At 40.5% G+C, this 26,234-nt stretch overlaps 1 protein-coding gene across 3 annotated transcripts in view; it reads right to left on the bottom strand.

Annotated features, from left to right (window-relative positions):
- Edem3 (ER degradation enhancer, mannosidase alpha-like 3) overlaps nt 1-6,731 on the bottom strand; it is a 72,595-nt gene extending 65,864 nt beyond the window's left edge. For 2 of the 3 annotated variants that reach the window (XM_013021820.1, XM_013021819.1), the window contains exons 1-2: nt 6,377-6,693; nt 1,445-1,490 (exon numbers count right to left, since the gene is read on the bottom strand). In XM_013021820.1, the coding sequence (XP_012877274.1) occupies nt 1,445-1,490; nt 6,377-6,537 (207 nt within the window). In that variant the 5' untranslated portion in view covers nt 6,538-6,693. Of the gene's footprint in view, nt 1-1,444; nt 1,491-6,376 lie in introns of all 3 variants that reach the window. The other variant, XM_013021821.1, reaches the window with a different exon arrangement.
- Nucleotides 6,732-26,234: the final 19,503 nt, after the last annotated feature.

Below are 26,234 nucleotides of genomic sequence, written 5' to 3'. Positions count from 1 at the left end.
GCTTGCCTTGCATGCATGAGGCCCTGGGTTTGATTCCTCAGCACCACATAAGCAAAAAGAAAAAAGCCGGAAGTGGCGCTGTGGCTCAAGTGGTAGAATGCTAGCCTTGAGCTGAAGAGCTGAGGGACAGCGCCCAGGCCCAGAATTCAGGCCCACAATTGGACCAAAAGAAGAAAAAAAAAAAAAAGTACCTAAAAAATTGGGGCTGGGAAGGTGGCTCAGCGGTAGAGCGCTTGCCTTGCATGCATGAGGCCCTAGGTTTGATTCCTCAGCACCACATAAGCAGAAAAAAGAATAGCCAGAACTGGCGCTGTGGCTCAAGTGGTAGAATGCTAGCCTTGAGCTGAAGAGATGAGGGACAGAGCCCAGGCCCAGAGTTCAGGCCCATGATCCGACCCCCCCCAAAAAAAATTGCATAATCTAATGTCAGTCATTTCTTACATATTCAATAATTAATTCTCTAAGAACCACTACTAGGAATAATCTGTTAGCTTATATTTGTCCTGCTTTTTAAAGGCATTCTTTAAAAAAATGTTAGTATTTACCCAAGATCACAAACAAGGCCACACTAAAGCTACCAGCACAACTATGTTCACTGCATCATTATTTACCATAGCTAAAATATGGAACCAATCCAGATGCCCCTCAGATGAATAGATCAAGAAAATGTAATACACACACACACAAAATGGAATTCTATGCTTCTATCAGAAAATGACACCGACCCATTCGTAAGGAAATGGAAAGACTTGGAAAAAAATCATATTAATTGAAGTAAGCCAGACCCAAAGAAACGTAAATTCCATGGTTTCCCTCATAGTCTTAGCAGAGGATCAGAGTAGCTCAATAGCTATGTATATATGACCATATAAAATAATACTAATTGAGCCGGGCAAAAAGGCTAATTGAAATGAACTCCACGATATAAAAACAAGGGTTTTTTTTTGTGTTTTTTGTTTTTTAATGTACTGTGTTATTTCTCTTTTCTTTTTTTCCCCTCTGGTTTATCCTCTGTTGTCACTGTTTTTTATTTTGCTACCCTGTGTCTAATGTATACATTTTGTATATACGTTTGTGTATACATATATCTGATTTGAGGAAGGGAGTAACAAAATGGAGAGACAAAACACAAAGGGTGAACCAATGCAACAGTGATACTCACAAGACACTATGTTGGAAATGAACTTTACAACTTGGGGGGAAGAAAGTGTGGGGGAACAGGAGGAAGGAAAGAGGAAGGAAACAAGGGAGGGGTTAACACTGTTTGACAAGAAATGTATGCATTACCTTACTTATGTAATTATAACCCCTCTGTACATATAAAATATGTACAATAATATTAATTTTTTTAAAGTGCTAATAATTCAGGTTCAAAAATCTTCACTTGACTGTGCTCACACAACCAGTTCATAAAATGGGACATAAAGAGAAGCTTTCTACTTACCATATAGTTACCATAAGCATGATCAAACATTTCCAGGACTTGATTCCTAATTTGGGGAAGGAGGGGAGAAAGAAATGAAGAAAAGTTAAGTATATTCCATTTACTGTGTTTTTAAAAGTTGATATTCCTTTATCAAAAATACACTACCAAGAATTTAAAAATTTAGTTAGAAGGAAATACCAAGAGAATCAGAAAACTGACCAGCTAGTAGAAAAGTTTTCATTAACTCACTCGCAATGCTGGGCCAAACTTTTATTAGGCCTAGAATTTTTTTTAAATGGATCTTGGAGATTTTCCAATACTACTACTAAAAGATGCATGCTATGATGATAAGAAAAACTGACACTGAAAGGCAATTACTGCAGCTCTTAATGTAATTATTTAATCTGTCTTGAAGGAAGAATATTGCATTGCTAGAGAACCCCAAAAGTAACCATTATTGGTACCATTTATTCTTATATTTCATACATAATTATATATTATTATTATATTTGCCACCAAATGACAGAAACAAGTATGTGTGTTGATAAAAAATGTTGTCAGTTCTGTGTTTGAACTCATAGTGTGGCACTTGTTAGGTAGGATCTCTACCACTTGAGCCATACTACAGTCCTTTCTGCTTTTAGTTATTATTCAGATACAGTCTCATGCTTTTTGCCTGACATGGGCAACAACTCCCACCCATCTTTAGAGTTGCTGAGATAATAGATATGATACACTACCCAGCCATAAAATAATACTTCATTAATCCTCTGCCTTTCTCATTAAACTGAACCAAACGAATAATGCCACCAGGGGGGCAATAGATAGATCACCTCTGTAATCCTACCTACACAGGAGGCTGAGATATGAGGACAGAGATTTGAAGCCAGCCTGAGCAGACAAATCCTACAGATTTTTATCACCACTTAATCAAAAAGCCACAAGTGGAGGTGTTACTCAAAAGGCAGAATGCCAGCCTTGACTGAAAAAGCAAAAGGACAGCACCCAGGCCCTGAGTTCAAGCCCCAGTACTCCGCTCCCCCACACACACACACTTGCCTAATTTAAGTGTATACATATTCATACTTGTCATGTTTTTCAAAAAATATATTTATGATTTACTCTGCATCCTCCAAAAAACAAACAAACAAAAAATAGTATCCACCTCTAAAATAAGGTTTATCCCAGCACACAGGAGACTGAGTCAGTTTGATTGCAATGAGGCTACCCTGGTCTATGCAGTGAGACCTCCTCTCAAAAATAAATGAAATGAAATAACACACAGAGACACAGAAACACAGAGACAGACAGGGGGAGAGGGGGAAAAAAGCCTATTCCTCAAATCTACAATAAGCCTGTTAAATGGAGATTTCAGATGCCAATACCAGATTTACTAAATCAAAACCCATAAGGCAGGAAGTTGGGACTAGGAAATCAATCTGTCAACGAAACACTCAGGATCAGGGGCTTGAGTGGTACAGGAAAAACTACTATAATTAGCACTGCGATAGACAAAACCAAATCAATAATCAGGAAAATAACTAAACAATCTTTTACTAAGTCTTCTTTCTCTAAACTTCCAGTTACTAATAGTAACAATTTAAAAAAAAAAAAAAAACATGTTACAGCTGGGTGCTAGTGGCTCACACCTGTAATCCTAGCTACTCAGGAGGTTGAGACCTGAGGATTGAGGTTCTAAGCCAACCCAGCACAAAAGTCCGTGAGACTCTTATCTCCAATAAACCACTAGAAAACTGGAAGTGGCACTGTGGTCAAGTGGTAGAGTGCTCACCTTGAGCTGAAGAGCACAGGGACAGCGCCCAAGCCCATAATGCAAGCCCCATGACCAACCAAAAAAAAAAAAAAAAGCTTACAGAAAATGATTCCTTGTATTTTAATTTTTGCTTTCTATGGTACTGCCATTGTCATTTTAAAATCTGTAATCCAGGTGTTAATGACTCAGTCCTGTAACTCCAACTACTCAAGAGGCAGAGATCTGAGGACTGCAGTTCCAAGCCAGCCTGGGCAAGAAAGTCAGTCTATGGGCTCTTTTATCTCTAATTAACCAACAAAAAGTTGGAAGTGGTAGAGCACCAGCCTTAAGAAAGGTCAAGGACAGCACGTAGGCCCTGAATTCAAGCCCAAGGACCAGCACCAAAAAGGAGGAGGCAGGGGAAGGTCTATATTACCAGATGATGAAATGCTGGTAATAATGCAAGCAGACAGAAAAGGCCTAATTTTCGGACCCTAGCTATAAGCACTAGATTATGACCTACAAATATTAAACCCTAACAAATTTAATGAGTAACCATTTAAACAACACCTAACCATCAAAACAAAATCTCACCATCACTTTGCTAAAACATTAATTCTTTATAAATTTATACGTATACTGATATATTGTGTTTATATAATATATAAACTAAATATAAATATCTATATACTTTTATGTATACGTACATATAAGTATATAAATACAAGTATGTACATATATACTTGTGTATATACACATATAAACTTACACACACATATACACATATAACTATAGAATATGGATCAAATGAGCTCAGAAAATTACGGAGATTCTTAAAGAATCCCAATAAGCATCTGCTATGCTGAGGATGACAAAGATCTCTCAAGCTAGCAACAAAAGATGAAATTAAAAGATGAAAACTTTCTCTTTCAAGTGCTGATATTAATGAATGGAATTCAAATTCTATTTTTTCCCTTCCCTGAAATGAGATCCATACAAAATACCAAGAATTAGGCACTCCTGCACTTGGTGATGGTAGTGCAATACATATTACAGGTGACAGATGTTTTAACTTCCTAACTCAAGTTTGCAGTACCAAATTTTCAAAATTATGAGTAAATTTGCATAGGATACAATTGTTTTCCAATCTTACATATATGCAGCATATGGTTCAGCAAGTTTCATAATAGATACTTTAAGGCAAACCTACTTAATACCCAGCTGTTCTCTAACATATTAAAGTCCTAACAAAGACAAGTACAAAATATTAAATTACAAAGTTAAATACTACCAAGCAACAAGCCTCAATAACTGGAATTTTACTTTTGAAAATGAGCTCAAAAGATGAGCTGAAATCTCAAGCCAATCTATTTGGGCATTTCCAGTTAAAAATTCTAGTCAAAAGTTACTTATCTAATAATTCTTTTATTAATAAAAAATTCTAATAAAACGAGAGAGGTAGGTGGTAGTATGTCAAATAAAATATTTGCAATTCTTATCAGATTTAATACTTTTCTTCTAACTTTAAGGAAATGCAGCACTGTAGAGAATGATGGGTCCTAGGGTCAGACACAATAATTGGCTTTGAAAGCTGGCTCTACCAATTCCTAGCTTAACAACTTTAAACAAGTTGACCTTAAATCTTAATTTCTTCATTTGCAAAGAAGAAAGCCACCTCATGATGAAATAGGAAGAGTTACAGACATAACTGTGTTAAATTCCTAAAGTAGGGTTATTACGTAAAACAGTCATCAGTGATACCTTCAATTCAAAAAAAAAATATATATATATATGGTACTCAGGAAAGTTAACTGATAAGTGCTTTTTCACAGTTGATACTTCACCTTTTTCCTCAGTGACTTCTATTGCTATTTTATTTAAAAATGAGTCTGAATCTTGTAATGATTCCAATAGAATATATAAATAATAAACATATATATAAATGGTTCAACTTCCCTTTCATTTTTACACGAATTAAACTATCTTTCCATTTTTTTAACCTGGGCTTAGATAATATTCTTTTCTCTTAAAACAAAACATGGCACAGTAGTTTCTCTATATTATTCTACAACTTCCTTTTTAGCTTTGTTTTGCCTTGGGAAAATATCCTGGATAGATTTCTAATGAAAGATCGCTTCCTTCATCTGGTGAAACATATCCAACCATTTCTTTCCAGGAAATGCACAATCCACATCCTGTACACCTATCCTCGTAGCTTGTACTTCTGTAGGGTAGATACGCAGAGATAAGTCTAATGAGTTAAAAAAAAAATCTATCTCAATATATATATTGAGACATCCTCAATTAAGTTACATTAAATTACACTATTACCAAATTATTTTTTCACATCTCAACTAGCCAATACTGTCTCCGGTATTTTATATTTTGCAATCTGATGGGCAAAATCGCACCACTACATTATTTTAATCTTTATCTCTCCCGTCCATGAGGCTGAGTAACTTTTCGTATTTAATACCTATTTGCACTTCCTCTCCTGACTTAACTGTTCATGTTTCTGTCCACTTTCTATTAACTCTCAGCTTCATTATAATTATTATTTATCCGTGGGATCTCTCGCCTATCGGTATTACTGATTCTGAATTCAACGGTGCAAACGGAACGGATATTTGATGACACTTCCAAGACTGATGAAAAACTACTCAGTAAGTAGATAATGGTCGATGAGGGCTTCTGAGTTATACCATCATCTGTTCCACTACGAGTATGCTGTGCAGGAGGGGGGAGAAAACCTGGCCAGGCAAAGCCCCAGTTCTAAATGGACGCCCCTTTTCCCTAACAGGTGTTTAGTAAACCCCACTTCCTTCACTAAGGGCGAGATCAGCAACATTTTTTCCCCCAGCTGGTGGCTCACTTTGGTTAAGAAATCCAACCGTGCCTCTGTGGAAGAGCCAGCGGGGACCCTGGCGCGGGTGTCAGCCCCGCACGTGTCACCAGCAGCCCGGGGGACAGCCCCGCATCCCCGGAGGTCACGTCGCCAGCTCTCACCCCCGGCTTCCCGGGCCGGTCCACCCGCTTCGGTGCTGGCAGCGGCGGTGGCGGCGGTTCGGATCCCGGCAGCCGAGGCCCCGGCCAGCCCGGGTGGCGATGACAGACCCTCGCCGGCGGCCAGCCACACCTGCAAGCGCCCACCCCTCCCCACAGACGCGCGCGCGCGCCCGGCGGCCAGGCACCCTTACCCCAGCTTCTGCTTCTCCTCCCGACTCATGGGCGCGGCCGCCGCCGTCCTCACCGACGTGGCGGACAGCAGGCAGAGCGCGGCCGTGGCTGCCACCAGGCTCCAGGGCGCTCGCTGGGGCACCGGGGACCCACAGTCCCGGCCGCCGCCGGCTGCGCTCATGGCCCAGCGGTTCCGCGCACGCGCGGCGGCTGCTACGCTCGGGCGGCGGGACACATTGCCGGACGCCGGCGACGAGGGGGCTGCAAGCCGGGCCGACGGCGGACTGGGAAGCGAGGCGGGCGGCCGCCGGCGCCAAACTGTTTGCCAAAGCCACCGAGCCGGTCTCCAGCGGCAGCGCCGCCACCGCCCTCCGCCCTCAGCCGCCAGGAGCGCCTCCCCCAGCTTTCCGGTGTCGTAGTCTAGGAAACCGCCTCCCCGACGCGACTTCCGGGTAGAGGCTCAGTCGTTGGGCCTCAGAACCAATGGGGACTGCGTCGGAGAGGGGCTGGTCCCAGAAGTGGGAGAAGGCATTGGCCAGCAGAAGGGAGACGTGGACAAAAGGCGGGACTCAAGAGGGACCCCGCGCTTCGACCCACCACCGACCCCGCGAGTTACCACCTGGAGACTACGCGTCCCAACATGCACTGCTTTTTCGGCTCCCCCCTTTGCCTTACCCCCCACCCCATCACTAAATTTCTGGGCTGTGTGGCGCATTGCACTCTGGGACTTGTAGTCCTCTAAGGGCTACCGACGGTCAGGGAGAGTGTCTTGCCCTGGAGCACTGCTGCCGCGCTGTAGTCGGGTGGAACCTGTCATTTATTTACTCTCTTCCTGCAGGTGTTTTCCTGAGGGCTGGCAGTGTGGTGTACTGAACCCAGGTCAGTGCTGTTTGCCCTAGGGAACAGTGTTAGAATAGTCCTCTGCCCTCGGGGAAATTACAGATTCCCAAAACAGTGAGGGCTTTGTGCTCAGGGTTTACTTTCATCTTACACACTGTTCTAGACTCTAGTGAGTAGGAATCACCATCCCGATTTTTGCACACAAGGAAAGCAAGGTTTAGAGACGTTAAACTCTCACACACACTGTAATACCAGCATTTGAAGCCCTTGAATTTAACCGCAGCTCAGGGCCACAAAGAAGACCTAGGAGATGATTAAGGTAATTACCTAAAGAAAAAAGAAAAATCTAAAAAATATATAATATACATATATATATACATAGATATATATAGTGTGGGGAGGGAGAGAGAGAGGGCGGGGGGGAAGGAAGCTTCTAAATCTGTCTTAAAATACAAGTGTTTCATTATGTTTTCTTGTGTCCTTTCCCTCTTTGTACTCGTTATTCTTCCAGAATAACCATCTATCTGTGGTTGATTTCTACATCAATATTTGTCTTGATCATTAGACTGGTCTTTCCACCTCCTTAACAAAGATGTCCTTGTGTCTAGCCCAAGGATAGCTGAAATGTAAAGTGATTTACTGCATCAGAAATACCTTCAACTCAACCTCCTTTTCATAGTTGGTGTCCAACAAGTTGCCACATTACCTAGACTATACCTCTGCAATCTTTCAGACAACTACCTTTCTATACTAACTTCTGCTCAGTTTGAGCCTTCATAAGCTCTTTCCTGAACCATTGGAATGGCATCCTAAGTGAGTTCCTGCCACACCACTCTACTCTGCATTACTATAGAGTTGACATTCAAGTGTGTCTACAAACTCTTTGAACACGTGCTCTTCTCTGTCTGTCTCCTATTCTCCCATACGATTAAATGCTCTGCGATAGTAAATAATCCCCATCCTATATTACTCCTATGCCTTTGCTTTTATTATTTTCTCTGTTGCCCTGCCATCTTGGTTGAACACCCATAACTAATTAAGGCTTGCCTCAGATTCCACAAAACCCCTTCTCAAACCTTGAGCACAATCCGTTCACCCGTGGCTCATGCCTGTAATCATTGCTACTCAGGAGGCTGAGATCTGAGGATTGCGGTTCAAAGCCAGCCCAAGTACGAAAGTCTGTGAGACTCTAATCTCCAATAAATCACTCAGAAAACCGGAAGTGGTGCTGTGGCTCATGTGGTAGAGTGCTAGCCTTGAGCTGAAGAGCTGAGGGACAGTGCCCAGGCCCAGAGTTCAAGCCCCATGACCGCCAAAAAATAAAAAACAAAACAAAAAACCTTGAGCACAAATTATCTTCAAACCTGTTGCCCAGTATCTTTTATGTTTGCCTTTTTCATGGCCACCAGATTGTGACCATTTGAAGGGTAATAACTAGATTATTTAGATTTATTCTAACACTCCTACAAATATGTCACTCCCCAAGTAGGTGCTCCAGTATTGAGCACACTTGTTTCCTTATTCCTTCAGTTTTATAGTCTATCAAACAAACTGATATGATCCTTTTGTATATTTATATTGATGCTGTAAAAACTCACGTGGTCAGTTCATGTTTAACTGTATTGTTAAGAGCCTGTTTCCATTCTGGATCCTCTTTAGCAAACTTAATTGTAAGTTTAGCTACATAAATATATTCCTGTGAATTGATCTTGGCTCCGGCATAGAGAACATGCCACACTTTAAAGGTCAGTTACCCAGTATTTGAAAACTAAGAAAAAAGAAACTAGGAACATGATCACGGCTTTTGGTTATACTTTCAAATCAGTTATTTGAAGTGATTAATTGGCAATAACTCCATTTTCTTTACCTTTGGACATTCCAATCTTTGTTAAAAAATCCAATTTACTATTACATATCATAAGAAAAACTATATTTAAGAAAAGGTACTAGTTTTTAGTGTTTAACATTTTCTGAAGTTTTTTTTTTCAAACTAAGATTGGATAATGCTAACACGATATAATTGAGCCAGAACACATTCTTTGATGACTTTGCTGAACAGTAAGAAGTGCAGGATCTAGCCATTGCTTTAATCCATTTTTCACTGACCTCTGTAAAACCAGAAGTAGAAAAGCTGGTGTGGCATAAAAATTATCAAAATTGGGCTGGGAAGGTGACTCAGTGGTAGAGTGCTTGCCTTGCATGCCTGAGGCCCTGGGTTCGATTCCTCAGCACCACATAAGCAAAAAGAAAAAAGCCAGAAGTGGTGCTGTGGCTCAAGTGATAGAGCGCTAGCCTTGAGCTGAATTGCTGAGGGACAGCACCCAGGCCCAGAGTTCAGGCCCCATGACCGGACCTCAAAAAAAAATTATCAAAATTTACCATATCTAAGGTGGAGCCCAAAGAACTAAAAGAAAAAAAAAGTGTGTTTCAAAGGACCACTCCTTTGAACACCTTAATGAAAAAAAAAATAGAATTTCTTATCTAATCAGCAGGTTGTGAAAACCAGGAAATGAGTGAATCTAAAAAACAGTGATAAAAGTGACATAGAGTTAGTTAAGAGAGCTTGGTGCTGTACAGAGAGAAACTACTATGGAAAGCATTGAGAATAGGGATAAATATGGAACCGGCTTTAAATGTGTAAGCCCCATTAAAATGGCTCATGCCTGTAGTCTTAGCTATTCAGGAGGCTGAGATATGAGGATCAAGGTTGAAAGACTACCCACAGAGATAAACACAGTGAGATTCTTATTTATAATTAACTAGCAAAAAGCTGAAACTGGAGAAATGGAGACATGAGCTTTTGGGAAAAACCTAGCAAGTGTGTGAGCTCAAGAACCAGTTTTGGCACAAAGAAGGAAAAGAAGAGATGGAAAGGGAGTGATGTGGAGGATCATTTATAAATTCCCTTTACTAGTTAAGAGTTTGGGACTAGGAAGGTGGTTCAGTGGTAGAGTGCATGCACGAGGCCCTGGGTTCAGTTCCTCAGCACTACATAAGCAGAAAAAGCCGGAAGCAGCGCTGTGGCTCAAGTGGTAGAGCACTAGCCTTGAGCTGAAGAGCTGAGGGACAGTGCCCAGATCCAGAGTTCAGGCCCCACAACTGGAAAAAAAAAAAAGTGTTTGTTTGCACAGCCTTGTAGCTTATGTAAATATGTGCAGTTTCCTGCCTGGATGTGTCAGAAGTAATTGGTAGAACCATATGGATTCACAAACAGAAGTGAGAGGTTCTACCTTAATTTTATGGCTCAGAAAGAGTCCCAGGAGGTTGAGACCAGCTGTGCAAGACTAGTCACAGAACAAGCAGTTGCCCCTAAATGACTTCCTCAGTGCTGCAGCTCTAATTACTCCTAAAACTCCAGCATGGAATTTGGAAGTGGTGATGTCATTCTCCAAATGGCTTTTCCCATTAGTGGATAGTGTATGGAATTCACAGAACACTTTTGAGAGCCTAGTCTTGCAAACATTAAAATCAGGACAATCCTTATCTGATATTGATAACTAGGGACCTTAAGCCCAGAAGAAGTACTTCTTTAAAAAGCACTCAGTGAACATTGGGGCAGACTTCCTGCATGGCTGACTGATTTACCAAATACTAAGAAAGAAAATAAGGAATTTATATGATTCACTACTTGCAAAGATATCCCTGGGGTTTTTTCCACTTCTCAAGATTTGAGATCTTCAGGATGCTGACTCATTTCTCTTATTGACCCCAGCAAAAGTTGTATCAAGCAAGAGATTTTATTCTTGTGTCATGTTAAGCTCACTTTTGTACTTGAGTCCTATTCACACTTACTTCAGATATCAGAAGCAAAGCCCAGTCTTCATGGCTTTTCCTGTGGTCCTTTTCTTACACTCAGATATAGTTCCCAGGGGCTGGGAAGGTGGCTCAGTAGTAGAGCGCTTGCCTTGCATGCATGAGGCCCTGGGTTTGATTCCTCAGCACCACATAAGAAAAAAGAAAAAAAGCCGGAAGTGGCGCTGTGGCTCAAGTGGTAGAGAGCTAGCCTTGAGCTGAAGAGCTGAGGGACAGCACCCAGGCCCAGAGTTCAGGCCCCACGACCGGAACCAAAAAACAAAAACAAAACAGATATAGTTCCCAATTTCCTGTTTTATGTGAACACAAGATCTTAAGTTAGCACTATTTAACAGCATCTCTCGCAGGTATTACCGAAGCTAAGACAATGGTTCTGAGCCAGCTATGAACCTCTGTTTTATTTAAGCTAATTATTAAATTTCCTTGCACCTTGCTAATTATTAAATTTCCTTGCACCTTGCTTTCCTCATTTGTAAAATGAGACCTACTTCACAGCATTTTAGGAGGATTTAATCATTTAATTATTAGTTATACCTTCCCTCGTGAGGTATGCTGAAAGTAATAGAGATGATGCCTACAAAATAGTAAGAAAAAAATTTAAGGAGTTCGATACAACCAAGCAGCCACAGTAGCTCATACCTGTAATCCTAGTAACTAAGTAAGCTGAGATCTGAGCATCAAGGTTCAGAGCTAGCTCAAGCAGGAGAGTTCATGAGACTCTTATCTCCAATCAACCACTAAAAAGCCAAAAGTGGTGCTGAGGCTCAAGTGGTAGATTACTAGCCTTGGAAATTACTAATATTATCCTTGAGAGCCTATTTCTAACATCCATTTTGGTACTTTTTTACATATGGCATATAGAATAGTATAAACTTTGGTACTAATCAAGATAAGACAGAAAGATAGGGGCTGGGAAGGTAGTTCATTGGTAGAGCGCTTGCCTTGCATGCATGAGGCCCTGGGTTCGATTCCTCAGCACCACATAAGCAAAAAGAAAAAAGCCGAAGTGGCGCTGTGGCTCAAGTGGTAGAGCGCTAGCCTTGAGCTGAAGAGCTGCATATCACCAGACCATTTATACCACACTACATGCTCAGAAGTTCTAGATTACCTTGTATCCTAGCTAATCTGTACCTCCTTTTACTTTTCATAATGTTCCAATTTAAAGCTGAGTGTGGTGGCTCATGCTAGCTACTCAGAAGGTTGAGAATGGGGGAATGGACAACATAGAGGGTGGGGGGAAACCAAGAAGACCATATTTCAGCAGGGGATGGGCCTGCTGGTGTATGTCATCCCAGCTACTTATAAGAAGTGTAAAATAGCCTCACATGTGGGCTTGGGCAAAAAGCAGTGCCCCATCGTAAAATAACCAATGAAAAAAGGGCTAGAGGTGTGGATCAGCTGTACAGCTGTAAAGCACCTGTCCAGAAAGATGTAATAATTGATCATCAAGAAATTGAACCTAAGCTGGGCACTGACGGCTCATGCCTATAATCTTAGCTGTATAAGAGGCTGAGATCTGAGGAATGCAGAAAAAAAAAAGCAGTCCCGGCAGATAAATCTGAAAGACTCTTATTACCAATTAACCAGAAAACAAAAATAGAGGTATGGATTAAGTGGTAGAATGCTAGCCTTGAGCAAAAAGCCAAGTGATAGCATGAGGCCCTGAGTTCAAATCCCAGTACTGGCACAGAAGAGAGAGACAGAGACAGAGACAGAGACAGAGACACACAGAGAGAACTGAACCAATGAAAATTATTTTGAAATGTGATTCTTTTAGGAAGAAGATTCATAACAAATTATATGTATTATATATTTTTCAATCATGTTTGCCCAAGAACATTTATATTTAACTAAATTTGATGGTGTTTGCATTTATACTGAAACACTAAGGCGATGTTACATCCAAATATAATCTTACTAGTGATGGAGGAGTGGGGAGGGCTCCCGAGGCTTGAACTCAGGGCCTGGGCATTGTCCCTGAGCTTTTTTATTCAAGGCTAGCACTCTACCACTTGAGCCAATTAGGGCTATTTGATAGTTAATTGACATAAGAGTCTTATGGATTTTCCTACCTGGGCCAGCTTGGCACTGTGATCCTCAGATATCAGTTTTCTTAGTGGCTAGGATTACAGGCGTGAACTACAAGTGCCCAGCTCCCATTAAATATTTTTTTAAATCACACCTTTGCATGATTAGATTTAGAATTAGGTTTCCCCGTTAATTGTAAGTACTAAGAAGCTCATCTCCTGGGTACATTGTTTACCCATAAAACATTCCTTTCTCAGGCATATTTAAAATGCCTTATTGCTGCCAGACTTTAAAGACAGCTGTCTCTGGATGTTTGTGGGTTGGGAAATTCTGGCCCTTTCTCAACCATGGTTCATGATATACCAGTATGCTGCCCTAAGACCCAAAAGTGAACAGACCCCCAGAACTAAGAATTCTATTGTATTAGTCATGTCCCCTATGACTGATTAACTCTGCTTATGTCAATCAAAGGCTATTGTTTTTCATGGTTTCCTCTCTAATATTTACTATTTTTTTCTTTTAAGCTTCTTTACCAAGGTTAAGATATAACCATGGATGTTTTTTTTTTGTCGGTCGTGGGGCTTGAACTTTGGGCCTGAGCGCTGTCCCTTAGCTCTTCAGCTCAAGGCGAGCGCTCTACCACTTGAGCCACAGCGCCACTTCCGGTTTTCTGGTGGTTTATTGGAGATAGGAGTCTCACAGTCTCTCCGGCCCGGGCTGGCTTTGAACCGCGATCCTCAGATCTCAGCCTCCTGAGTACCTAGGATTACAGGCGTGAGCCACCAGCGCCCGGCATAACCATGGATTTTTTCTGCCCACCACTGATGTTGCCTGAGGTCTGGCCAACAATGAGCTCTTCACAGTGACAGTTGTGGCTGAATGGGATCATTCAGAGACCAGGAAAGCTGGCTAGACAACCTAGAATTTTCTGATCATAGCTGATATGTATTTATTTACTTACTTATTGCCTTGTGCCTTAAGGATTTGGTTTATCTAATTCCCTTTCTTTAAATTTCAGAATTATTTTTTTGAAAGTGAGGTCAGGGGCCAGGTAAAAAACAAGAGAAGACCATAAATTAAAATTTATTATTGTGGTATAAAGGAAATAGGTCTTTTGAGTAGAGGAAAGATAAAAAGTAGAGAGCTATTTGTGTGGAATTTATACCAGTTTGACTCTAAACCACAAGTTCTTCCATAATAACCTACTTCCTAAGGATCAACAAGTAGAAAATATTTTCTAGCAAAATTGACTTCCTACAGGTCAAAGGATCAAAACTTACCATAAAGGGCTGGGAATGTGGCTTAGTAGTAGAGTGCTTACCTAGCATGCATGGAACCCTGGGTTCGATTCCTCAGTACCAAAAAACAGAAAAAGCCAGAAGTGGTGCTGTGGCTCAAGTGGTAGAGTACTAGCTTTGAAGTAAAGATGCTCAGGGACAGTGCTCAGGCCCTGAGTTCAAGTTCCAGGACTGGCAAAAAATACCAAACAACAACAACAACAAAAACCCTTGCCCAAGCCCAGAGTTCAAGCCCCATGACTGACAAAAACAAAAAAAACCTCACCATAGAAATAAATAAACGTATGCAGAAAGATTACTTCAGGTGATTCTCTTCTATGTAAATAATTGTGAAAATGTAACTAGTTGATTGAATAAATATTTATGGAATGAATAAGTAGACTTCCTGAAAGACCAAGATGGAGTAATTAACAAGTGATCTCACCTTTAAAAGCTTTGATACCATCAATTCGTAGCATGCAGGAACCTTGCTAAAATTAATAACAAAATTCATTAAACCTACCTCTTTAAAATATCCACTGAGCATCTGGGGTGCCAAAGACAAGATGGGATTCTTGGGAATGTTTTAAGCTGAAAAGATAGGAGAGTTCTCAGCTGTACACATGTTCCCAGAAATAAAATTCCATTCTTTCCTAACCTAGGAAATGAGTGTTTCATCACCATCTGTCTTCCCGTGCTTTCTTGTTAGGATTCTAAGAAAACGATGGCTGGTGTCTAATGAATTCTAACACCAGTCTGTGTGCTTTATGCATATACTTTGTTTTCATCTTATGGCAATTCTGAGAGACAGATACTATAGAGGGAAATGAGGTATCAGGAGACTCTCAGTCTCACAATAAGTATCAGAACCAGGTTTTAAACTCATGCAGTATCCCCAAAGAGAAAGAATATAATCAATACCTAACCACACAAGTAACTTTCTAAGAGGAGCATATATTTGTATTTATTCCTTGCTACCATACTGAGTAAACAAAAATAATAATTTATTTAGGGGCTGCAGAGGTGGCTCAAGTGGTAGAGTGCTTGCTTTGCATGCATAAGGCCCTGAGTTCAACTCCTCAGCACCACATAAGCAGAAAAAGCCAGAAGTGGCGCTGTGGTTCAAGTGGTAGAGCGCTCGCCTTGAGCTGAAGAGCTGAGGCACAGCGCCCAGGCCCAGAGTTCAGGCCCCATGACCAACAAAAAAAAATTAAGACAAAAAATAATAATTTATTTAGATGCTCAGCATGCTGATTTTGTATTTGAAAAGGACACAAACATTATTACACTTGTAACATTTATTTAACTTATAGGACATTTACTGTACATTGCCTTTAAATGAAGCGTTGAAAATGTGAAAAGCATGTATTAAATTCATTAACTCAATAATGAATAATAATTCACTCTTTGCAGTTACAAGACATAGTCTCTAAGGAAAAAGAAAACTCTCTCTGATCAAAAGCATAATACATAACACAAATCATAAATGAAGCAGTAAATAAATATCATCAATGAAATATAAATGTAAAGAGCTAAGAGCTCAGGGAGGCACAGTTGCCCAAACTTAAAGAATGACCCAGATTTAGTATCTTTTTTAATAGCTGCTATGTATACACCATAATGAGATCTTTGAAGGTATTATACACTAGGAGCAAGACACTAGGAAATTTAGGATTGCTCAGTTATAAAGTAAGATGAACAATCCAGTTGAAATATGTGAGCAACTCTTTCCTGACAAACCATGCTCCTAAATTACTTGAATATATTATAAAACTGCAATCATTAATGAAATCTATGCTTGGCATAATAGTGTCTTGAACTATAAGCAGCAGACGAGGGGCTGGGAAGTTGTCTCAGTGGTAGAGCGCTTGCCTCACGTGCATGAGGCCCTGGGTTTAATTCCTCAGCACCACATAAGCAGAAAAAAAAAAAGCTGGAAGTGGCACTGTGATTCAAGTGGTAGAGTGCTAGCCTTGAGCTGAAGAGCTGAGGACAGTACCCAGGCCCAGAGTTCAGGCCCCATGACCGGAACCCCCCCCCAAAAAAAAGCAACAGAGTAGACATCATTCTCAGCATTTATTCTCTACCGTCTTTACCATGTTTCTTTCAATCTTTCCATTTCATTACATTAGCCGATCAACAAACATTCATAACAATAATTCGGAGTGACTTCTTTTTAACATGGGCAAGTGATTGAATGATAGCATTATTCAACACAATAGAAACTTAAGCTAAAGGATGTTAAGAAAGGAAAGTGATGAGGTCAGCTGTGCATGTTGAGTTTGAGGCACCTGTTTGATAGTCAAGTTAAGGACTACAATAAACTGTTGGATATGTGGATCTGGAGCTAAGCTAAATATAAAAGATTTCAGAGGGGCTGGGAAAGTGGCTCAGTGGTAGAGCACTTGCCTTGCATGCCTGAGGCCCTGGGTTCGATTCCTCAGCACCACATAAGGAAAAAGAAAAAAAGCCGGAAGTGGCGCTGTGGCTCAAGTGGTAGCGCGCTAGCCTTGAGCTGAAAAGCTGAGGGACAGTGCCCAGGCCCAGAGTTCAGGCCCCACGACTGGACCCCCCAAAAAATAAATAAATAAGTAATTAATAAATAAATAAATAAAGATTCAGAGTCACTAATCACCACAGATGGTAGTTATAGCCACAAAAATGATCGTCTTTAGCCTGAGGGATAAGTACTCTTAGGAGGATGTGCTTGTAGTCCTAAAATTAGATTCTACGTGCCCTTCCTCCAGAAGTTTTCTGAATTTTATCACATCCTCTAGGATGTTCATGGATTTAACATTTTAAAAGTAAGCCAGGCACTGGTGGCTCACACCTGTAATCCTGTAATCCACTCAGGAGGCTGAGAGCTGAGAAAAAGACCTGGTTCAAAGCCAGCCCAAGCAGAAAAGTCCGTGAAACCCCTATCTCCAATAAAAACCACCAGAAAACCAGCAGTGGTGCTGTAGCTCAAGTGGTAGAGCGCTAGCCTTGAGCTGAAGAGTTGAGGGACAGCACCCAGGCCCAGAGTTCAAGCCCCACAACCGACAAAAAAAAAATTTAAAAAGTAAGAATAGATATGGAAAGGGAATGTTAAGGGAGGGCTACTAGGGTTTTCCAGTATTAAGAAGAGGAAGACAAGGCTAGAAAGTTTAAAAGCAAATCATGGCAAAGGTCCAAAGATAGGATGTTTCTGGGTGGGTTTAACCAATAGTTTTTAATACTGCAGAAAGGTCAAATAAGAGCAGAAAAGTCCTTATCCTGTTTGTACATGTGTGCAGGGATGGGTTCTGTGTGCAGTAGATATTCAGTTGATGTTGATAGAGAAATTAGGACTATTAAATAACTTGAGTAAGTTAAGATGAAATTAATGAAATGATACACGAATGGCAAGTTTAATTAGATATGCCTTCACTTTAATCAATTCAACATATATGAAATTCGACATTGGCACTAATAGGTCATTTTGTAAAGTTAGTTTTACATAGTAAACAGAATCCATCTCCCTCTAAGTTAGAGCCAGCCTTATTTATATACAGGTAAAGTAGGAAAACATTGCTATGGAGTAATAGAAAAGCTGTATATCTCTATGCTGCATCCTTTCTCCTACTGTCTCATTACAGTGCATGGAAAACCTGTTATTCTAGAAGCAAGTACTCATCATCTGGATTTAATGTCCTGGCAGGTAGGCCACATTGGCTGGTTAAAAGTTCACAGAGCCAGGCTCTGGGGACTCACTCCTGTAATCCTAGCTTCTTGGGAGGCTGAGATCTGAGGAAAGCAGTTTGAAGCTATAAAAAAGCCTGTAAGACTTTTATCTCCAATAAACTACTCAAAAAAAAGGCAGAATGGCACTGTGACTCAAGTGGTAGAGCACTAGCCTTGAACAAAAGAAGCTCATGGACAGCACCCATGCCTCCCAGGACTGGGAGGAAAAAGTTTACCAAAGATCATTAATTCCCTACTCTGTTGAAGGCTATCTTCAGTATAATATAATGACTTTTTATTTGTAATGCTTGTAGTTCATAAGAAGTTTTTGTAGATACTTTATTATGTCATTTAATACTAACAATCTTCTTAGAGCAGATTGGAGCCTTTTGACAGGGTCCTTAATGCAAATCTTTTAATCTTTTAAGGATCTAGTATACACACATGTACACACATATAAGGTGTTTAAATATAATAAAAATTGTGATGATTATGATAATGCTGTGGAATAAACCACAGTGATGGAAAGATATCTCAAATATAATAACACACAGATAATACAAGTAACCTATGGTGAGGAGAAATTCAACTCCAAGGTTATCTAGAAACTCAGGTTGCTATTCTACTACTTTTAGTATCTCCTTTCTAGAAACTGGTAAATGAGTATTATATAAAATTTCCAGGCTACCTGGTGTGAGAGAGAGACAGAAAGAGAAAGAGCTAGACATAGAGACACACAGAGAGATGGTGAAGCATGCAAATTTATAAAGGAAATTTAACTTGGAAATTCAGCCCATCTCTTTACTCTTATCTTATGGGAAGAAGTATCTGCAATTGCTCAACTAACTACAAGGCTGGTATTTTTATTCTCTAAGTGAACAGCCATGTGACTGGCTTAAGCTCAGAGGATTTTCTAATTTGTAAAGAGAAGAGGATAATAAATATTGGCAAACACTAAATAGCCTTTGCCAATCCTTGCTTTGTGATCCTTGCAGTCATCATCATATTCATGGTGAAGACACAAATGTGAATTTTTGATATGCCTATAGATTCTAAAATGGGTTGGCTATAGAAAAATCATTTTTTTCTTTTAATTTTTATATACGGTCTGTTGAAACAGTACTGTAAATAAATATAGGGATCTCCTTGGAGAGGTGTTTAAAAGCTTCATTATTTTGTCTGAGCCTTGGGGAAACTACTGGAGGAAAGAAAAGGTAGCCCCATTTATCTTTATAGCTTTCCTTATCCTTTCTCTTCTGCTTAAGATGAATAGAGATAATAAGTTACTGGAAATGCTGCAAGTCAGCTTCCCCTGTGAGGATTTAAATCCCGAGGTGAAGAAAGAGGTTGCTGGTAAACAGTAAGATCTATGATACCCCTAATTGCTGGAGCTCCAAGAATAAAAGAATAAAGTAATTAAGTGTAATAGGATTAGCATAAAAGTGCTGGAGGGTGTTATTTTCTGATCTACTTTGGGGGCAGTAGAGCTTGTTAGAAGTTAGTAAGGAAAACTGGTTTGTGTTGCTACAAACCAAGAGGGTCTTTACCACTTAGCTACATCCCTCATCCAGGTTGCCAATTTAACTTGGCAAAGATTTCTGGTAACTTCTTCCTTTTGTTTGTATTATTGTGTTAACTTTTTTGTCTATGCCCTACACTCAGCAGAATGGATTTTCAGAGGCATCTCTTTATGTTTATCCTTTTCAGTCAAAATCGTATGAATGAGTGACTTATATCAATGTTCATCCCATTCATATACCTTAGCTTCAAAGGAGAGTAAAAAGTAAGGGGGCAAATTTTGATTAAAACAGAGAGTGAGACACATGAGCAAGGTGAGACATATCCCCTGTCTGCTGGGTAGACAGGTGTAACAATTGCAACTATGCAGGGCTAGATTATATAAGTACTTCATAATACATTGTGTTTCTTGTTGGGCCATAGAGCGTATTTTCTTAGCTGTATTGAGGTAATTTATATATAAGCAAAATTGACCTTTTATATTTATAGTAGAATTTTATGAATATTGACAACAGGATTAGTCAGGGAGCGACCACTTTACTCAAAGATGTGGAACGGTTCCTTTGCCCCTCAAAATTTTCTTCCATGTATCAATGCATAGCTCTTTTCCTTATTCCCTACTGTTACAAGTAATGATTTATTGTTGCCAGAAGCTCATGCCTATGATCCCAGGAGACTGAGGATTTTTGGTTCAAAGCCAGCCTGGGAAGACAAATTTGAGAGATTCTTATCTCCAATTAACTAGCAAAATGCTGAAAGTGAAAGTGTGGCTTAAAAGTTACAGCACTAGCCTTGAGCATAAAAGCTAATGGAGAGAGCACAGTCCTGAGTTCAAGCCCAATACTAGCACAAAAATAAAAATGGTATTTGATTGTTTCTAATTTTGGCAGTTACACAGACAGCAATCATACATGTTTTAATAGAAGTTTTTGTGTGAAGACAATTTTTCATTTCTGTTCTGTAAAAAGCTGGGGGATGATATTACTGGATCTTATGGTAGGGGTATAGCTAAACTTATAAGATATTGAAGCTGGGGTGCTGGTGGCTCACGCCTGGTAATCCTAGCTACTCAGGAGGCTGAGATCTGAGGATCACAGTTCAAAGCCAGCCTGGGCAGGAAAGTCTGAGACTCTTCAATTAACCACCAGAAAACTGGAAGTGGCACTAGCTCAAGTGGTAGAGCACTTGCCTTGAGCTGAAGAGCTGAGAGACAGCGCCCAGACCCAGAGTTCAAGGCCCACGAACAACTAAAAAACTAATAAGATATTGACAAGCTGTTTTTCAAAGTGACCAACCCGTGTGCATTTCCATCTGCCACTGTTGATGTCCCTGTTGGATCCTCCTCGGCACTCAGTCTTGCCATTTGTAGCTGTAGCTAGTATGTTAATAATATTGAAGCTACTCCCAGGTAAAAAATCCAGCAATAGAAGATAAGATTATGGACAGCAGTATGGAAAAACCTCAGTGAAAAAGATTTCAGATTTCACAATTTTCCTTATAAAAATCTCATCTCCTTAGAGATAATATGGACATAGGAATGAAGAAGATACTAGTAATATCTACCTGGCCAACCCCAAGAAAGTTCTGCATGGGAGAAAGTCCTTAGAAAAGAACTAGAAGATCTGTCCTGTTTCATGCTTCTATTTATCAAAATAAATTGGAATTTTGAGGGACAGATACCCTTATCCTTGGAGTAGACGAAAGAAGTCACCTAGAGGTCTGAAAGTAAATATATAGTCTTAAAAGTAAATATATTTTCTTCCATTGAGCTAATTGTGACTTTGGGGATTCCTTTCATTCTCTAGATTTGTCCTGAATGCTGTGATTTGGCTCAGTTCCTAGTTTCTGCACCATTCTCTCCCCCTTGAGCAAAACTCTTAGTACCCAACTCACTGGTTCCCCTGGCATCAGACATGCTAGCATCAGCATTCTGACCATTGTTATGGGCTTTAGACCCAGTCACATCTTCCAGTTCCCATCCAACCTTTGCAAGAGTGTGCAGCACTTGACATTATTGATAACGTGGATAGAAACACTGATGGTGTATAGATCAAATTTATGGGCAACATAAACGCAGGAGAATAACTAACACAGTGGGATGACAGAACTAGGAGAAAGATTTCCCACAGGCTGCAATGAAGAAGGGATACTAAAAGCATAAATTGTGGCTGAGTGAAATTCTGAGGTTCTTTTTAGAGTATGCACACAGAATGGTGTAGGGTCTGCCTACAGCCATTCAGGGCCTGTGCAGACACCTCCCTACTTCTTGGCTAAGTTTCCACCCAGTATCTGTTACCTAGGTAATTGGCACACCTGGAAGCAGCCACATTCCCCCTCCTGCTAGGTCACATGCCTCCCATCTGACCTTAGGAGGGTCCAGTCCAGTCTCTGAGGTCACATCTGGCCACACCTCTTCCTGTCCCTGGCCCCGGGGGGGGGGGGTCTTCCCTTCTGGCCATGCCTCTCCGTCATGCATCTGGGCAGCAGTTTGGTAAATAAACTTCTTTTCCTGCCTGAATAGCACATGGTGGTCTCTTCATAGGCTACCTAATGAAACCTATCTACTTAATATACCTTACAAACAGGAAGTCAGGCATTTCTCTTGCTACAGGTGGAAGTGACAGAAAGTTTAAGCAAATTACCTTCCATATGAGTCGTATACTAAGTGGGCCTGCCAAAAATCCCCACGAACCCCAAACCTCAATGTGGAGCTCTACTGACAGCCATACAAAGGGGGTCAGTCACAGTTGAGGTGATCCCAGGCCACACCACTAGTTGGACCAGAAACAACACTTAGAATATCAGATGCAATTTGGAGGAACTCACCCTTCAGCACACACACACACACACACACACACACACACACACACACGGATTTGATTCCCCCCACCCCCACACTTGTATTTCTAGCCTTGACCTTCTTGGGGCTCTTTTTCTAGATATCTAATTTTGAGGAGATGGGAAAATGTTTAATCAGTAAATCCCCAAAAGACAAGGAGCTCTCAAAAGAAAAGTGTAAAATGTCAAAAAGACAAATTTAGAGATTTTTTTTTTTGCACTCTGGAAATCCTACTAGATAACATTTACCATACAAACATTTGTTGTTATTCCTAACTGAATTCTGAAGGTATTTTCTTGGGAGGATGCATTCATATGGCCTTTTATAGTCTGGGATCTACTTGTGGAACAGGGATGTTCCACATTAGAAATAAGTAGTGGACTGATACCAGCAAGTTTCCTCTCTTAACCTTATCACAAAGAGACAAAAATAGTAGACCTGGAAACATAAATATAAAACCTTTTCCTTTTTGCAATTTCAGAATTATTACTATTTTTTGGGGGGGGTCAGTTGTGGGACTTGAACTGGGTACTGTCCCTGAATTTTTTTGTTTAAGACTAGTACTCTACCACTTTGAGCCACAAAGCCACTTCCAGATTTTGAATGGTTAACTGGAAATAAGAATCTCATGGAGACTTTTCTGCCTGGGCTGGCTTCAAACCTTGATCCTAAGCTTCTTGAGTAGCTAGGATTATAGGCGTGATACACCAGTGCCTGGCTAATTTTACTATTTATCTTCCCATATTACTTGAAAGTAAAAATTTTAGCATTATGGTTCAAAACCAACCTGGGCAGGAAAGTACATGAGACTTTTATCTCCAATTAATCACCAAAAAGCCAGAAGTGAAGCTATAACTCAACTGGTAAAGCACTGGCCTCGAGCACAAAAGCTTAGGGACACCACCCATGCCCTGAGTTCAAGCCCAAGGGCTGACACACAAACAAACAAAAACAAAAACCCCAAGCAAATAAAAATTGCTTCTTGTACTCCTTTGAAACCAACAGATAAGGTAGGAATAGAGAAAGCATGCTGAAGAGCAAAGATGTGAGACTGCAGGGTAGCAGCTAGGAGTAGCTAAAAGGTATTTTGAGGAACATGCTTCAGAATAAAAGAAGAAAACACAAGGAAATCACTCACTTAAAAAAAAAAAGACTGAACATAGAGATTCAAAGCCATTCCATCTAAGAAAAAGGGAAATATTTGGGATAATTAGCTAGGAGCTTAGTAGTTTGGGGATGTTCCAAAGCTGTCATAAGCTTTAGAATGGCACCTGCAGTCTCGATGGGCAGAACCAGTTTCCTACAATGGTGACAGTGGAAGAAGAGCAGACAATGATAGGACCGTACCTTTGCTTTGTAACTATTGGAATTGTCAGGAAATAGAATGTACTCTTTGGGGAAGATAATGAGTTTCCCATCCTTAGCAGATAACCACATAACAGGAAGGTTAACGAAGCTGAATGCCCATGCCTCACACCTGAAACCTAGATACTCTAGAGCCTGAGATCTGGAGAACCTTGCTTCAAATCCAGCTGAGGCAGCAAAGTCTGTGAGACTATCTCCAACTAACCATCAAAACGCTGGACTAGAGGCAAGGTTCAAGTGGTAGAGCATCAGCTGTTAGCAAGAAATCCAAGCGAGTGTGCAAAGCCATGAGTTCAAGACCCAGTACCAGTGAAAGAAAGAACAAAAGTGCAAATGCAGCAGATACATTTGTAATAGATGAATTACAGAGAATTTTCCAGCCCTAAGAATATATGGTTCTATGAATATATTGTCTAGACATTTAAGGAACACCCCTCCAAAAGTTTACCATCTTGTTATAAGTCAAAACACATAGGAAATCATTAAAAATTTATTGATGACACATGCCATTCTCTTCTTTCTTCTAAGGTTTAGAAATTTTAGAAGATATTTTAAGTAGAAGATTCACTTTCAACACCAATACAAAAAATCAAGGTTCTTTAATAGATCAAATGATTGGAGTTGGAAATGATCATGTTTTGTTTGCCCAATGGTGAGTTTGACTAGAGTAGCAAATAGGCATTGGGTAAGAGTGTGTGTCCAGCTGGCTGAGTACTAATAGTCAGTGCAGTTGGTAAGCAAGAGTACATGTTTTAGAGTAAAACAAGTCATTTCAGTCCTGGTAATATAGCCAGATTGTATGGGTGACCCCAGTTAACAGCTTCCCTGAAATAATGCCCAAAGTTGGTATGACTTCCCAGCTCTTTCATCCCTTGAAGTTTGACCAATCAATCTGTGACTTGCTTTGGCAAAAATATGAAGGAAGTGATGGTATGCATTTTCTGAGTCCAGAACTCAAAAAAATCTATTCTTCTTTATCTTTTTTTCTCCTCCTTTTTTCTTCTTTTCCATCCTTCATCCTCCTTTTCCTTTTTCTTCTCTTTCTCCTCCTCCTCTCTTTCTACACACACACACACACACACACACACGTGCACACACACACATGTTAGCTAGACTAAAGCCACTCGTTTCCTAAGCATGCTGAGATCCTGTCAAGATCAGAGGATATGGAGTCTTCAGCATGATCCTTGACCTGCAATCTTCTACACAATAATAAAAACTTGTTTTAAGCAACTAAGTTTTGGAATGGTTTGTTTTGTAGTGATTTCAGGTAGTTACTTGCTATAGAATCTTTAGCAAGTTGCTTCACTTCTTTGAAACTCATTTTTTCAGTGCTTAAATATTTATTATGCACTATTTCTTTCAATCATCTTCTAATGATTATTCTTTTTTTTTTTTTTTTTTGCCAGTCATGGGGCCTGAACTCTGGGCCTGGGCGCTGTCCCCCAGCTCTTCAGCTCAAGGCGAGCACTTTACCACTTGAGCCACAGCACCACTTCTGGCTTTTTCTGCTTATGTGGTGCTGAGGAATCGAACCCAGGGTCTCATGCATGCAAGGCAAGTGCTCTACTACTGAGCCACCTTCCCAGCCCTAATGATTATTCTAATGATTATTATTTATTTGTTGGTCATGGGGCTTGAACTCTGGGCCTGGGTGCTGTCTCTGAGCTCTTCAGCTCAAGGTCAGTGTACTACCACATGAGCCAAGCGCCACTTCTGGTTTTCTGGTGGATCCTCAGATCTCAGCCTCCCGAGTAGCTAGGATTACAGGCATGAGCCACTGGCACTTGGCATGTTTACCTATTTTATAAACACAAGAATTCTTACAAAGAGGGAGGATGGGAAGAGATGGGAAGGGGAAACAAAGGAGGAGGCTACAATGCTTGATAAGAAATGTACTCATTATCTTGCCCATATAATTGTAACCCCTCTGTACAGTATTTTCACAATCAAAAAAAGAAAAAAAAAGAATTCTTACAAAGACTATACCATTCTCACAAAAGGCCTCAAGTAAAATAATCTGAGTTTATATGCAAACAGAACAATTCCAAATGGAATTTCAAAAGCATCAGCTGGGCACATGGCTCACACCTGTGATCTTAGCTACTAAGAAGGGTAAGATCGGAGACTAACAGTTTGAAACAAACCTAGGCAGGAAAATTTGTGAGACTCTCATTTCCAATTGACCATTAAAAACAGCCAGAAGTAGCCAGGTGTTGGTGGCTCATGCCTGTAATCCTAGTTACTCAGGAGGCTGAGATCTGAGGATTGAGGTTCAAAGCCAGCCCAGGCAAGAAAGTCTGTGAGAATCATCCCAATTAAACACCAGAAAACCAGAAGTGGCACTGTGGCTCAAGTGGTAGGGTGCTGAGTTCAAGACCTATGACTGACAAAAAAGCCAAAAGTGGAGGGGGGGACCAAGATGGCGACGGGGCAGTAGGGAAATGCCACAGCTCTCTCCAACCAAAAAGAGAGTTCGAGTTCCAACGCTTAATC

The sequence above is a fragment of the Dipodomys ordii genome, unplaced genomic scaffold, assembly GCF_000151885.1.
Source record: "Dipodomys ordii isolate 6190 unplaced genomic scaffold, Dord_2.0 Scaffold57, whole genome shotgun sequence".
Classification (NCBI taxonomy): domain Eukaryota; kingdom Metazoa; phylum Chordata; class Mammalia; order Rodentia; family Heteromyidae; genus Dipodomys; species Dipodomys ordii.
This window is presented reverse-complemented; position numbering and strand designations above follow the sequence as displayed.